Genomic DNA, 16,138 nt, shown 5'->3' on the forward strand with positions numbered 1-16,138 from the left:
AACTAAAAGGAACAGAAGAGGACAAGAAAACAGAGAGTTACAAGAAACAGAAGAGAGTAAAACAAGGAAGCAGATTACAGTGGCTGGCCAATCACTAAAATAAAAAGGAAAAGTCAGCCACCCAGCAACACATTAAAACTTCCACCCTAAAGGCACTAGAGTGGAGGACATACGACAGGCACTAAAACTCAGATCGAACGATAAAATCCACCCTCACGGATGAAACATAAAACCATATCAGCCGATGAGGCGTTGTCTGCTAAAATTAATGATAACGAGTCTGGCAACTGAAGATGAAGTCGCAGGGCAGTCCAAGGAGGACAGAGTAGAAGAGTATGGGCCACTGTCAAACGGGCACTGCACCGACACTGAGGTGGGTCTTCATGGCACAGAAGGTAGCCGTGGGTCGCCCAGGCACGGCCTATGCGGAGCCTGCAGAGAACCACGGAGTCCCTGCGAGAGGCCTTCGTCGAGGACTTCCATACATTTGTGGTCCCCTTAATGGCTCGCAGTTTGTAGTGCATACTGAGATTTTGCCATCCTGCCTCCTAAAGGCGAAAAACCTTGCGGCGTAATAATGAACGCAGGTCAGTTGCAGAGATGCCAATCTCCAGAAGTGGTTTCCGTGTAGCCTGTTTGGGCAGCCTGACAGCAAGTTCACTGCTTGTGATTCTGACATGACCAGGGGTCCAGACGAACACCGCTGAACGACTGGACCGTTCCAGGGCATAGATGGTTTCCTGGATAGACACTACCAAAGGATGCCGAGGGTAGCACTGGTCGATAGTTTTCAGTCTGTTCAAGGAGTCAGTACATAAAAGAAAAGACTCCCCAGGGCATGAACGGAGATACTGAAGTGCACGAGAAATGGCCACCAGCTCTGCAGTGAATACACCGCAACCATCGGGTAAGGAATGCTGTTAAAAATGGCTGCCGTGAGCATAGGCAAAGCCAATGCAACCATCAGCCATTGAGCCGTTGGTGTAAACCACTTCAGAGCCCCAGAACAAGTCAAAAATCGAGAGGAAGTGACAGCGGAGAGCCGCAGGGTTAACAGAGTCCTTAGGGCCATATTACAGTTCCAGAAGAAGCTGTGGCCAAGGCACATACCATGGAGGTGTACATGAATGGACCTCAAGTATAGGTGGTAAAGGGAAGGACACCAGTTCAGAAAGAGGGGAACGCATGTGAACTGCAATCGTTAGTCCCAACCTGGGCCACCGATGCGGGAGGTGGACTGCCGCGGGTGGGAAAAGGATATGGTAATTTGGATGCTCAGGGGAACTAAGAATGTGTGCTGCGTAACTGGTGAGCAGCTGCGCACGTCTGACCTGCAATGGAGGGACCCCAGTCTCCACCCGTACGTTGGTCACTGGACTCGCCCTAAACGCTCCTGTAGCTAGTAAAACCCCGCAGTGGCGCACAGGGTCGAGTAAATGCAACGCTGAAGGTGCTGCCGAACCATAAACCACACTCCCATAGTCAATTCTGGATTGGACAAGGGCTCTGTAGAGGAGAAGCAGCAGCAGCAGCAGCAGCAGCAGCAGCATACAGCAATCTGCACCCCAAGTGGTGTTGCTCAGGCAACGGAGGGCACTGAGGTGCTGCCAGCACTTCTGCTTAAACTGACTAAGATCAGGCAGCCAAGTCAATTAAGCTTCTAAAACCAGTCCTAGGAATCAATATGTCTCCACTACAGTGAGTGGATCATCATTAAGGTAAAGTGCTGGTTCCTAATGAGCGGTACAATGCCTACAGAAGTGCATGACATACGACTTTGCGGCTGAAAAGTGGAAGCCGTGGGGTAGAGCCCATGACTGCACCTTGTGGATGGCTCCCTGTAGGTGCCGCTCAGCAACACCAGTACTGGTGGAACAGTACGAAATGCAGAAGTTGTCTACATACAGAGAAGGTGAGACGGATGGCCTTACAGCTGCTGCTAGACCATTAATGGCCACTAAAAATAGAGATACACTCAATACAGAGCCCTGAGGGACTCCATTCTCCTGGATATGGGGTGAACTATGGGAGGTACCAACTTGGACACGGGAAGTACAGAGCGACAGGAAGTTTTGGATAAACAAAAAATGGGAATGGGCCTCTGAGACCCCACTCACAAAGTGGCAAGGATATGATGTCGCTACGTCGTGTCGTATGCTTTACGTAAGTAAAAAAAGATGGTAACCAGGTGTTGCTTTCTGGAAAAGGCTGTTAGGTTGGCAGACTTGATGGACACAAGACTATCAGTGGTAGAGCAACCCTGGCAGAAGCAGCCCTGACATGGAGCCAGTAGACCATGTGCCTCCAAGACCCAACCCAACCCAACCGCCGACATACCATATGTTCCAGCAGCTTACAAAGAATGTTGGTGAGGCTGATGGGCTGATAGCTATGCACATCAAGCAGGTATTTACCAGGTTTGAGCACCAGAATGATGGTGCTCTCCTGCCATTGCAATGGAAAGATGCCATCGCACCAGATCTGCTTGAAGATGACAAGATGTCACTTGTAGTCAGATGAGAGATGTTTAATCATCTGGCTGTGGATCCGATCAGGCCCAGGAGCTGTGTCGTGGGAATGTGCAAGGGCACTGAGGAGCTCCCACTCTGTAAATGGGGCATTATAGGATTCATTGCAGTGTGTAGTGAATGAGAGGACGTTCCCTTCCAGCTGCCGTTTGAGAGTGCGAAAGGCTGGGGGTAATTCTACTACGCAGAGGCTCGAGCAAAGTGCTCGGCAATCACGTTTGCGTCAGCAGATAACACGCCATTTATGGTAATACCGGGGACACTTGTTGGGGTCTGGTACCTGAAAAGATGTTTGATCTTTGCCCAGACTTGGGAAGGTGACATATGGCGCCCAATGGTGGAGACGTATCTCACCCAACACTCCTGCTTCCATTGTTTGATAAGCTGGAGAACACGGGCACGGAGCTTTGAGGCTATGCGGTGCTCCAGGGATGGGTGCCGCTTACACCATTGCAGAGCATGCCGATGCTCCTTAATTGGTTCCACAACTAGCGGTGACCAGCAAGGAACTGCCTTACGCCTCGGGCACCCTAAAGAGTGAGGGATCACATTTTCTGCCGCAGAAACAATTGTTGTAGTCACCCACTTCACCGTCACATCAATGTTACAGCAGAGGTGAAAGTTTCCCAGTCTGCCTTGCTTAAGCCCATCTGGGCAGGTGTCCGTGGGCCTGACACTGGGGCAGTGACAGGAAGATGGGGAAGTGGTCACAACCACACAGGTCGTCATGTGCTCTCCAGTGGATAGATGGGAGAAGTCCTGGGCTGCAAATTGATAATTCAATGGCTGAGTAACTACCATAAGCCACATTGCAATTTGTGGCAGCCCCAGTGTTTAAGAGGCAGAGGTCGAACTAAGACAGTAAATTTCCGACATCTCTGCCTCTGCCAGTAAGCATGGTGCCACCCCACAAGGGATTATGGGCATTAAAATCTCCCAAAAGTAGGAAAGGTTTGAGGAGTTCATCAATCAGTGCAGCTAATACATTCAGGAGGACTGTACCATCTGGAGGAAGATATACATTGCAGACAGTTATTTCCTGCATCATCCATTCTGACAGCCACTGCTTCAACAGGGGTTTGAAGGGGCTCAGGTTCACTACAGACTGAGTCTAGGGCATAAACACAAGCTCCACCTGACACTCGATTACAGTCAGTACGGTTCCTGTAATACCCCTTATAGCTGCAGAGGGCAGGGGTTCACATTGTCAGGAACCACGTTTCCTGGAGAGCAATGCAGATAGCAGGTGTGAAGCTTAACAGTTGCTGTGGCTCACCCAGGCTGTGGAAAAAAACCACCACAATTCCACTGGAGGATGACATCGTGAGACTGGGAAGGCATGGAACATTCAATGAGGCAGTTTACGCCTCAAGAGCCATCTGCTGCCACTGACTTATTGCCTGAGTCGTCTGTATCCATTGTGTCTGAGGGTCTGGCAAGATCTGGGCCCTCAGCGGATGCCAAAATCTCCACCCCATCCTCCTACGCAGAGCTTGTAGGTAGTGGTGGTGTGGGTGCCACTGCAATTTCCTTGATCTTGGCGGTTTTCTTTTTGGATTTCTCTCGTTGCCCCTTGGGTTTCCCTGCTTGGGAGGACTTCACTGACTCAGTCTCCGGGACTGAGGATGAGCATGAAGCCCTATGACCAGCTGCTTTTGGGCTCTTCAGCCGCTGTTAGGTGTCATTTTTCCCACCAGCAGAAACCTGGGAAGTGAGGGACCCAAGGGACCCCTTCCTAGCAAGAGAAGCTGAAGAAGACTCTTGTTTAGAAGTGGGGACGGATGTCCCCGATGGCTGGGGGGGGGGGGGGGGGGGGCAAATGGTGCTCTATGCAGATGGGAGGAGGGGAACATGGAGTATTGGGATGTGATGGGCGTCCGCAATCTCGACATGTGATGCTGGAAGTACTGTGGGATGACATATGGCCGAACTTCCAGCACCAGTACCCAAGTTGGAGGTGTTGAAAACAGGAGTTTACAAATAGTAGTTTTCCTCTATCAAAATTAACTGGCCTGTCACCATAAGCAGCTATGGCTACTGGAATGTTCAATGTCTCCAGCACAACTGACATAGCAACAACCAATAGGATAAGAGTCTCGAGGCCTGCCTGCTGGTGTAGGGATAATGCGCCTCCCCTGTGCCACATTATCACTATGACTGCCAACCCTGCCAAACTTCACGTCCTGCAGTTATCAATGAACGAAGATGGGAATCTATGGAGATGGAACTTTTGCTACATTCTAATCCACTTACAGGCTCCCTTTCAAAGGAACTCAACCCACACTGTACACAACAACACCCAGTGGAGGCCATACGGTTAAAAAATGTGAAATTCATGGAGCTGGAACCTCTTCCGCCAATCCAGTTGCTCAAAGAACCCACTCTCTCACAGGTAGACCCTAGTCACCGTCACCACCCATTGGGACAACAGGTGCTACCAACTGCATCAGAAGCACTGGAACTGTAATGCTCCAAATATGACATGCCACTGGACCTAATGGCAGGTATCTGAGCACAACTCTTTCCTATTCCTAGTAGGGTCAGGCATAAACTTGGGTATTTTTGGCACGGTGTGTCATTTGAAGAGGGGAGGAGGAAGGGGATGGGGGGAGTAATATCTATACCCAAGCATGCGCATGGTTTCAAAATCCTCATCTAGCTCAAGTTTCAATACAGACTCTAAATCAGAGACATTCCAGTTATGTAGTAATGATGAGTCTAGTTGTACCACAAGGAGCGCATGGAAATGGACATGGAGCTGACATACAGTTGCCTATAAATATGTCAGTGTGGGTCATTCAGGACACTTTGTTGTTTCATATGAAACTTCAAGTACATGTCACAGCATAGTGTTTCCATTTTGGTGCTAAATGCAGAATCTGCAGTTTAAGTGTGCTGTTTAACTGACCCTATCATCAATTAAATTTACGAGGGTCGCCCAGTAAATAATGCCCCACATTTTTTTTCTCCGAAACAAAAAATATTAGAAATGTGACACTTTAGGTGCGAGTTATTTGAAGTTTCCCGCGTGTGTACGCAAAGTTTCAATTTCCTCCGACAGAGAGCGGTGGTGTAGGAATGTTCTAAAATGGCGTCTGCAGGTGACATCCGTCATAAACAACGTGCAGTGATTGAATTTCTCGTAGCAGAGGAAGAAACCGTGGACAATATTCATAAACGCTTGTGCAAAGTCTACGGAACATCTGCAGTCGATAGGAGTACTGTTGGTCGCTGGGCACAGAGGGTGAAAGCATCAGAGGGCGGTGCTGCGGAGCTCCGAGATTTGCCGCGGTCGGGAAGGCCTCCCACGGCTGTCACGCCTGACATGTTGCAGCGGGCTGATGTTCTCATTCGACGGGATCGACGCATTACGACTCGACAGAGGCTTATGTCAAAACATTAGACAAACTTAAGCAGCGCTTCCGGCGCCTTGGGCGTCATGTTAACCCACAGGATGTTTTGATTCAGCATGATAACGCTCGTCCTCACACAAGTTTGAGGACTTGTGAACACATCGCGAAAGTGGGTTGGATAGTGTTACCCCATCCACCCTACAGCCCCGATTTGGCTCCTTCAGACTTTCACTTGTTTGGGCCAATGAAGAATTTCATTCGTGGAAGACGTTTTGCCGATGACGAAGAAGTGATTCACGAAGTGACAACCTGGCTCCGTAGGCAGAGTACAGATTTTTACCGGCAGGGAATACACGCTCTTGTGTCTCGCTGGAAAAAGGCCGTCGAACTTGAAGGAGATTATGTGGAAAAATAAAGCAAGTAGACAAAACATCAGTCTTTTACATATGTAAATTTGATTGTTGTGGAATAAATACTTCTGGAGAAAAAAAATATGGGGCATTATTTACTGGGCAACCCTCGTATGTACAATATTTCTAGGCGATTGTAACAAGACAAACTCGACAAAAAAATGTTGGTCCTCTTCACATACCTTAAGTTAAGAAGTTAAGAGTTGCTGGATTCTCCCATCTGATATTATGTATCAATATCAGAAATCCTCAAAAACCAAGGCCATCGATTTCCATATGCCAAGTTTCACTCACATACTCTTACTTTCCTCAATATACACCCGACAAGCAAAGAGTTTTGTTTTCTTCACAATGGAATTCCTACACTCTTTAACTGTTTCCTTCTTGGACATCACCACTCTATTCCTGAGTGCAGAAGTTTGAAGCAAAATCACACCAGAAATAAAGAACTGCCATCAACAAATACATACACAGAGTTAGGGAAATCCATCAAGACTAATGCCGACAAATCTGGATATGTGAAAGAACATATTATTTTTGCAATGTCCATACAGGTAATATTTGAAACTGTAATTAAGGAGAGTAACTTGTGAACACTCCAGGGTGACTTCCATGCCCTACACATAAGCTAGCTTGTCAGTACCCAGGCCAATGGTCTGTGCTACAACCTCCATATTACCAACCATTCTGGTTTGAATTTCTCTTAAGGACAGATCTCCCTTACCAGTGATCTTTACTGTGCATTGGCATTTATTTTTGGCTTACTATTCACTCTTTTAACTCCATCATTATCCTCCACTTGGAACGATCTTGGCATGCCTTTGCTTGCAACTTGGTGCTTTCCAAGTGATTCTGTAGATTATTGCTATCTGCAGTGCCAGACTGAAAAATGGCATTACTCATAGCTATAAAGAAATTTAATGCTCCCCTTGTGTATATCAAACAGAGGAAAAAAATTCTTGTAATGCTTATTCCAAATTTCGTATAGTATCTTCATGAATTTTCCACAAAACAAACAGTGCTGCTTTCTAAGCATATACAAACCATTTCCTTATGTGTCAGAAATAAAACACGTATTTATCTGTGGTTCATCTTCAATCACATTAAATGATCCATTGTCAGTGTCATTATCTTATAAAATGCCACACAGCTGTAATGGTGAATGGCAAATGGACTGACTTTTGAAACTGGCCACTCATGTTGGATGAGGATTCTTTGCAGTTTGTTATTTAGTATTCATGAATCCTCATAACATGTGAATGACTTTCTTAACACTGTTAAGTTAGTTTCTAGTAATTATAGTGTTGTGCCCATCTATACTTCGGAGTCCTTGTTTTGATAAATCTGAATTCTCTTCTAAGAGTTGGACTTCAAGGACACCCCTTCTCCTGTATTTCGTCTGGTCATTTCATTACAATCCACACAAACTTACATTGGCTGGGAAAATTAGCATTTACTGTCAGTTAAATGAGATTTCAGTACTGATAGTTCTCTCTAAATATCACATCATGCCGCCTTAGACTTTGTCTATAAAATGCCATATGTATTATTGCGGTACAGTAAGAAATGTGGAAACTGATAGAGAAATTCACATCTCTGAAACAGTTTACACATGCAATATTAGAACTAACCAAATAACTTATTAAATGTATTGTAAAAGTCATACCACTTTAACAGGGTATTTAACCATTCTGCAGTTGTTGACACAATTAGAACTTCAGCCGATAGTTGTGGGTCAAATGCAACAACAAGGGGGAAAACAGTTGATACAACTGTTGCTGGATCGGATGCTGATGAAATTTTCAGTAATATGTTTTCCAGTGGCTTCAACCTGAAAAATAATTAAGTACATGAATAAACTATAGCAACAGGGCAAATTATCAAATTTCAGACACCTAGAAATATATTTCATCTGTAACATAGCTTTCACACAAAATTACAGAAACACACTACAATAAAACCATAATACTGTATTTTCGAGAGTGCCAACAAATGAAGACAGTAAAATAATTTAAATTTAGAAATTCTGCGCATAATATATTACAACATATTTATGTGATCCAAGTTATATGTGAAATATTAGGTGTCAGTCTACTGTTACATCTATTTTCACTTTTACTTTTTATTTTTTTAATAACTAAGTGATATGTCTTACATCCAGGGACAGAAAAAAATCGTTTTATTTTACGGCCGAGTTCAGTGTTATTTTTTGCCAATTTTGGTGTCAACTTTTGCCAATTTCAGTGCCATTTTGTTGCCAACTTGCCTTTTTGCCAATTATCATATTTTCCCTTTTTATATTTTTTTCAAATTCGACGTTTATTTTTTTCTTTTTTTTTCAAATTTGATGTTTATTTTTTTACCACATACGGTGTTTTTTGCCCAAACTCGATGTACTTTTTTGTCAAACTCGGTGTTTTCGCCAAATTAGGTCAATTTTTTTGCCACTTTGGGTGCTATTTTTGAAGTCAGATCACAGTTTGTTACGAGGGAAATAAACTGTCATTTTAAGATCATACATACAAGAAAGGAAAAATAAATAAAGTAGGCAAAACATAACTTCAACATTCAATAACTATCAGTTACTAAAAATACATTTTCAACATTGAATAACTACCAGTTACGTGATTGTCGTCCTCAGATTAAATTTTTTATACAGGAAAATGACAAATTTCACGATATTTCATAAAAGTCATCGATTTCGCTTTATTTCGCTAAAAATAGTCAATTTCGCATTATTTTCCTCGTTATTTCCGTGAAATTTTCCTGCCCCTACTTATTTCTATGACAGTGATGGACGTCGGACGATGAACGAAGACGTATCGCTGGCAGACACCACGCAGCACTATATGTGCAAGTTGACACTCGGCGCGGTGGCTGATAGGAGCGACCATAAAGGCATTTCCCATTTACAGAACACGTTCAGGTGACACTTTTTATCGTTCGGAACAGCTCGGCCCGAAACTTGAATAACAAACTCCACTATTTTCAGGGCAATGAGAGACAATATGATTTCTTCAGTACAGATGGGCATGTGTGAGACTTTTTCTTTGGTGTTGTGTGGGCACTGGCACTGTGGCTGACCTGAGAACTGAATGTTTACCAACGAAAACATTGCGGGAACAATTTGTCAACAAATTATTAATGCTTCAAAATGGTTCAAATGGCTCTGAGCACTATGGGACTTAACATCTATGGTCATCAGTCCCCTAGAACTTAGAACTACTTAAACCTAACTAACCTAAGCACATCACCCAGTCATCACGAGGCAGAGAAAATCCCTGACCCCGCCGGGAATCGAACCCGGGCGTGGGAAGCGAGAACGCTACCGCACGACCACGAGCTGCGGACAATGATTAATGCTATAGTGTATTTTGTCGCTGCAATTATTTTGTGAAAAAGGGGAGGGAAATAAAACTTGTTCCATACTTTCAAGTCGTGAGTACTCGTGGTGCTGGCTTCTGGAATATTGACGTATTGTAAAGATACACCGAAAACTTTTTTGTGATTTGTAGCAGAAGTTGTATTGAATAGTCCTGGCGAATAGTGTTGCTTGCTACAATTAACTGTATATTTCGTTTTTAAATAATCATTTAGCGAAAAGTAAAATGAAGTACGGAAATTATGGTCCAAATCACACTGACACCATAACATCAATGACCATTCACTACTTCGCATAAGTTCATTAGCTATCAATCGCTGTGGGGTGCGATGTCTGCCTTGCTGCTGAATTTACGACAGCATTGTTAACGATTAGATCGCAGCTAAATATTTGTGACAAGGAAGAACATAAATGTCACTGCTGCTCGTTTTTCACTCGCAGCAATTTTAACTGTCGTCTTAGGTTCCTACCTATCCACACCGTCCGAAATTGCGACTTACTTGGATGAAACAGCAAAGTACTCGTAGCACTAAATAACTCATGTATCATTGCCGGTCGTTCCATTGCAGGGGTTCCATCTTTCGTTTTTTAATCAGTCACAAAATCGAAGAAACTCATTCGTTTGAAATGTGTGTGAATTCCTTAGGGACCAAACTGCTGATGTCATCGGTCATTCGTTAGAGAGCACGCTCTTGTATGTAAATAACATCGAATATTGCGGAATATACTTGTGTTACATTAATAAGAAAGAACGAGAATCTGTAAAAAACGCGAAAGTGGGAGAAAAACAGTTGCAAGAAACAGTACAGAAACTTGTTATTCGCGCAAACTAAGTAGACACTCGGCGCGGTGGCTGATGGGAGCGACTGTAAATGGGAAATGCATTTATAATCTCTTCCATCAGCCACAGTGCCGAGTGTCAACTTAGTTTTCGCGATTATTACTTTCTCCTACACACGTGTCTAGCCACGAGAAAATACACAAATTTTGACCTTAATATTGCTACTCTTAAGTGCCTCCTCAACACCTTCTACCGCTGATACGTCGTTAACTGACATTTAATGGTAACAAATCGTACCCAATGAAACGCTATTGGCTATTCTTGTTTCGGTCCGAGCTGTCCCTCAGTGTTTTTTGTTTTTTGTTTTTTTTGTTTTTGGTTTTAGGGCGCAAAACTTCTATGGTCATTAGCGCCCAGCCCGTGACTTAGGGAACAGTAAAAAACCGAAATTTAAAACCAGCAGCAATGGGAACAAAGTCATAAAATTTGAGAAACTAAAAGCAGAAGGAATGCTTAAAAATCCACTACAGAAAGGGGTTGGTTGTCCCCAAAAAAAAGCTTCAAATGACTGACGTCATTTCACTGTCACTAATAAACTGGAGAACGCGGTCGGCTGAGCGTGTGTCATCTGCTAAAATCGACGTTAGATCAGGCGATAGCTGTAGACGGGAGCGTCACGGATTAAAATAGGGGCATTCAATTAAAAGGTGTCTTACCGTCCACAGCTGAGAGCAGTGGGGACAGAGTGGGGGAGGATCGCCGCTTAAAAGATGTCGATGGCTAAAAAGACAGTGCCCTATCCGGAGTCTAGCTAAAATTACCTCCTCCCGACGACGCGTTCGGGAGGAAGAGGTCCAAGCGCAAGGAAGGGCTTTCACTTCCCGCAATTTATTATGGGGAAGTGATGACCAATGCGCATGCCATAAATGAGCAACTTTGCGACATAAACGGCTCCGTAGATCGGTGAAGGGAAGCGACTGAATAGCTGGCCGAGGAAGAGAGACTGCAGCCTTGGCCGCTATATCGGCCGCCTCATTCCCACAGATACCAGCGTGTCCCGGGAGCCAGAGGAACGCCACCGAGACGCCCCCCAGGTGGAGCAAGCGCAGACAGTCCTGAATCCGGTGGACCAGAGGGTGCTCAGGGTAAAGAGCTTGGAGACTGAGGAGAGAGCTGAGAGAATCTGAGCAGATTACGTACTGTATCCGCTGATGGCGGCGGATGTAGTGGACAGCCTGGAGAACAGCGTAAAGCTCCGCAGTATAAACCGAACACTGGTCAGGAAGCCGAAAGTGATTTGGGGTGTCGCCAACAATATAGGCACTCCCTACACCTAACAATGTTTTCGAGCCGTCGGTGTAAATAAATGTGGCGTCCATCATTTGTGCACATAGAGCAGCAAATGCCCGACGGTAAACAAGTGTAGGGGTACCATCCTTGGGAAATTAACAAAGGTCACGGAGCAAGTAGATCCGGGGACGGAGCCAAGGCGGTGCTGTACCCCAAGTTGTCAAGAAGGTTTTGGGAAAGCGGAAGGAAAGAGAATGGAGCAGTTGACGGAAGCGGACTCCCGGGGGTAGTAGGGAGGAGGAGCGGCCTACATCAAAGGAGGCGTCGAAAAAAAGATCATGGGCTGGATTAGCAGGCATGGAAGACAGATGGCTAGCGTAACGACTCAAAAGGACTGCCCGCCGATTGGACAGCGGAGGTTCAGCAGTCTCAGCATAAAGGCTTCCCACAGGGCTGGTGTAAAAAGCTCCAGACACTAAACGTAATCCACGGTGGTGGATAGAGTCGAGACGCCGAAGAATAGACGGCCGAGCAGAGGAGTAGACTATGCTTCCATAATCCAATTTCGAGCACACTAAGGCGCGATAGAGGCGGAGAAGGACCACTCGGACCGCTCCCCAGGAGGTACCATTCGGGACACGGAGGGTGTTAAGGGAACGCAGACAGCGAGCCGAAAGGTAGGAAACGTGGGAGGACCAGCACAGTTTTCTGTCAAACATAAGACCCAAGAATTTAGCGACGTCGGAAAACGGAAGGTTGACAGGACCTAGATGTAAGGAGGGCGGAAGAAACTCCCTACGTCGCCAAAAATTAACACAAACGGTCTTACTGGGTGAGAAACGGAAGCCGGTTTCGATGCTCCACGAGTGGAGGCGATCGAGACATCCTTGAAGACGTCGTTCAAGAAGGCTGGTCCGTTGAGAGCTGTAGTAGATCGCAAAATCGTCCACAAAGAGGGAGCCCGAAACATCAGGGAGGAGACAATCCATAATTGGATTTATGGCGATGGCAAACAGTACAACACTCAGCACGGAGCCCTGGGGTACCCCGTTTTCTTGGGAGAAAATACGGGAGAGAGTAGTGTTCACCCGCACCCTAAATGTGCGCTCTGCCATAAATTCGCGAAGAAAAAGGGGCAGCCGGCCTCGAAAGCCCCAAGAGAACAGTGTGCGGAGGATGCCTGTCCTCCAACAGGTATCGTATGCTCTCTCCAGATCAAAAAATATTGCTACCGTTTGGCGTTTCCGGAGAAAATTGTTCATGATATAAGTGGAGAGAGCAACAAGATGGTCAACTGCAGAACGATGCTTTCGGAATACGCATTGGGCAGGTGTTAAAAGACTGCGGGATTCCAGCCACCAAGCTAAACGGTAATTCACCATGCGCTCCAAAACCTTACAGACACTACTCGTGAGAGAAATGGGGCGATAGCTAGAGGGGAGATGTTTGTCCTTTCCAGGTTTCGGAACGGGAACGACAATAGCTTCCGCCATCATCCGGGAAAGGTACTGTCGGTCCAAATTCGATTATAAAGGCGAAGGAGGTAACGCAGACTATGGGTTGATAAATGCAGCAACATTTGGACATGGATACCATCCGGTCCTGGGGCGGAGGAGCGAGAAGAAGAGAGGGCATGTTGGAGTTCCCGCATGGAGAAAACAGTATTGTAGCTTTCGTGATTTTGAGAGGAGAAAGCAAGATGTCGCACTTCCGCTGCACGTTTCTTCGGGAGAAACGCTGGCGGGTAATTTGAAGAGCTCGAAATCTCAGCAAAGTGCTGACCCAATGAGTTAGAAATTGCGACGGGGTCCACTAAGGTATCATGCGCGACAGTGAGCCCAGAGACCGGGGAGAAACTAGGCGCGCCTGAGAACCGTCGAAGCCGACTCCAAACTTCCGAGGAGGGAGTGAAGGTGTTAAATGAGCTAATAAAGAATTTCCAGCTTGCCTTCTTGCTATCGCGGATGACGCGACGGCATCGCGCACGGAGCTGCTTATATCGGATACAGTTGGCCAAAGTTGGATGGTGACGGAAAATGCGAAGAGCACGTCGCCGCTCACGTATTGCGTCACGGCATGCCTCGTTCCACCAAGGAACTGGGGGGCGCCGGGGCAATTCGGAGGTGCGTGGTATTGAACGTTCCGCAGCTGTAAGAATAACGTCGGTAATATGTGTGACCTCATCGTCGACGCTGGGAAAGCGAAGGTCATCGAATGTCGCTAGAGACGAAAAAAGTGTCCAATCGGCTTGGGCAAACTTCCAGCGTCGCGAGCGCATATATGGCAGTTGAGGCTGCAGTCTAAGAACACATGGAAAGTGGTCACTCGAGTGTGTATCATCAAGGGCGAACCATTCGAAGCGCCGAGCTAGCGGAACAGTACCGACCGCTAGGTCCAAATGAGATAAATTTGTCGTGGAGGCAGACAAAAATGTGGGGACCCCAGTGTTGAGGCAAACTAGATCCGCTTGGTGGAAGACGTCTAGCAATAGTGAGCCACGTGGACAAGGATGTGGAGATCCCCAAAGCGGGTGGTGGGCATTTAAGTCCCCAACCAGCAAATAGGGGGGTGGAAGCTGACCAAGAAGATGAAGGAGATCAGCTCGTGCCATTGGTGTGGACGATGGAATGTATACCGTACAAAGAGAGAACGTGTATCCAGAAAGGGAAAGACGGACGGCGACAGCTTGGAAGGAACTGTTTAAGGGGATTGGGTGATAATGGAGAGTATCATGGAGAAGAATCATGAGTCCTCCATGGGCTGGAGTGCCTTCAACAGAGGGGAGGTCATATCGGACGGACTGAAAATGAGGGAGAACAAAGCGGTCATGGGAACGCAGCTTTGTTTCCTGAAGACAGAAGATGACCGGCGAGTAGGATCGTAAGAGGATCGACAATTCATCCCGATTGGCTCGAATGCCGCGGATATTCCAGTGGATAATGGACATAGGGTGAACAGAAAATGGAGGAATGTGACCAAGGGTGCTGTCAACTCAACGACTGCTCAGAGCTTGCGACCGACAGCATGGAATGGCATTCAGTCGAAGGCAGAAGATCCTGATCCATAGGTTGGTCAGGAGCAGCTCCTGCCACCAGCGATCGGCTGGTTGACCGGCCGCCAGCAGTGCGCCTCGGCGACACAGAAGACGGCCGAGGGCGATTTCCGCCAGGTGGTGCTGTAGATGGGACTCGCCTTGGTGGAGAAGGAGAGGAACTGTGTTTCTTTGTAGCATTCTTGGAAGTATGATGTTTAGATGGAGGAGGAACCGATGGTTGTGAAGTTGCGGTACGTAAAAACTCTTCACGAGTATGCTCTTTTTTCGAAGACTTGGCGTCTGACTTTTGGGCTCGAGATTTAGCAGAACCCGACGAAGGGTGAGCCATAGAGTGGGCAGGCGAAAGAGGTGAGGTTGAACGGGCGATCTTTGCGCTGGCCGATCTGACGACCGTGGTACTAAAGGTGAGGTCGCAAGTCTGCGTGGCCGCCTCCTTTGTTGGCCGAGGAGAAGCAAGGACAGTGCTGTATTTTCCTGTCTGAGGCACGGTGGGCTGTCGACTGGCGAATAATTTTCGAGCAGCAAAGGTCGACACCTTTTCCTTCACTCTTATTTCCTGGATGAGCTTTTCGTCCTTAAAAACGGGGCAATCTCGAGAGGAAGCAGCGTGGTCACCCATACAGTTGATGCAGCGAGGGGATGGAGGTGGACAAGCACCCTCATGGGCATCCTTGCCACACGTAACACATTTGGCCGGATTGGAACAGGACTGGCTGGTGTGATTGAACCGCTGACATCGATAGCAACGCGTAGGGTTTGGGACGTAAGGGCGAACGGAAATTATCTCATAGCCTGTTTTGATTTTCGATGGGAGTTGAACTTTGTCAAATGTCAAGAAGACAGTGCGGGTTGGAATGATGTTCGTGTCAACCCTTTTCATAACCCTATGAACAGCCGTTACGCCCTGGTCAGACAGGTAGTGCTGAATGTCTTCGTCAGACAATCCATCGAGGGAGCGTGTATAAACGCGAGGAATTTAAGGTACGGTGCGGTTCCACCCGGACAGGGAAGGTGTGGAGCAGAGAAGTACGCAGCAATTTTTGAGCCTGGAGGGCACTGTGTGTTTCTAACAACAGGGTGCCATTCCGTAATCTGGAACAAGACTTTACAGGACCTGCAATTGCGTCGACACCTTTCTGAATAATGAAAGGCTTGACCGTGGAGAAGTCGTGACCTTCGTCAGACCGAGAAACAACAAGGAACTGTGGCAACGATGCAAGAACCGTCTGTGGCTGAGACTCAGTGAACTTACGTTTGTGAGCAGACATAGTGGAAGGTGAGGAAACCATTGCGGAAGAATCCCCCATGATTACCGGCGTCTCCGATGGCGCGCTCCTCC

The 16,138-nt window shown here is 46.7% G+C and overlaps 1 protein-coding gene across 1 annotated transcript in view; it reads right to left on the minus strand.

Moving 5' to 3' along the window:
• Window positions 1–16,138, minus strand: part of LOC124555666 (glucose-6-phosphatase 3) — a 145,295-nt gene that overhangs the window by 99,631 nt on the left and 29,526 nt on the right. The window contains exon 2 of the mRNA XM_047129654.1: window positions 7,958–8,122. Within this exon, the coding sequence (XP_046985610.1) occupies window positions 7,958–8,122 (165 nt within the window). The remainder of the gene's footprint in view (window positions 1–7,957; window positions 8,123–16,138) is intronic.

Source organism: Schistocerca americana, chromosome X (assembly GCF_021461395.2).
Source record: "Schistocerca americana isolate TAMUIC-IGC-003095 chromosome X, iqSchAmer2.1, whole genome shotgun sequence".
In the NCBI taxonomy this organism is placed as follows: Eukaryota; Metazoa; Arthropoda; class Insecta; order Orthoptera; family Acrididae; genus Schistocerca; species Schistocerca americana.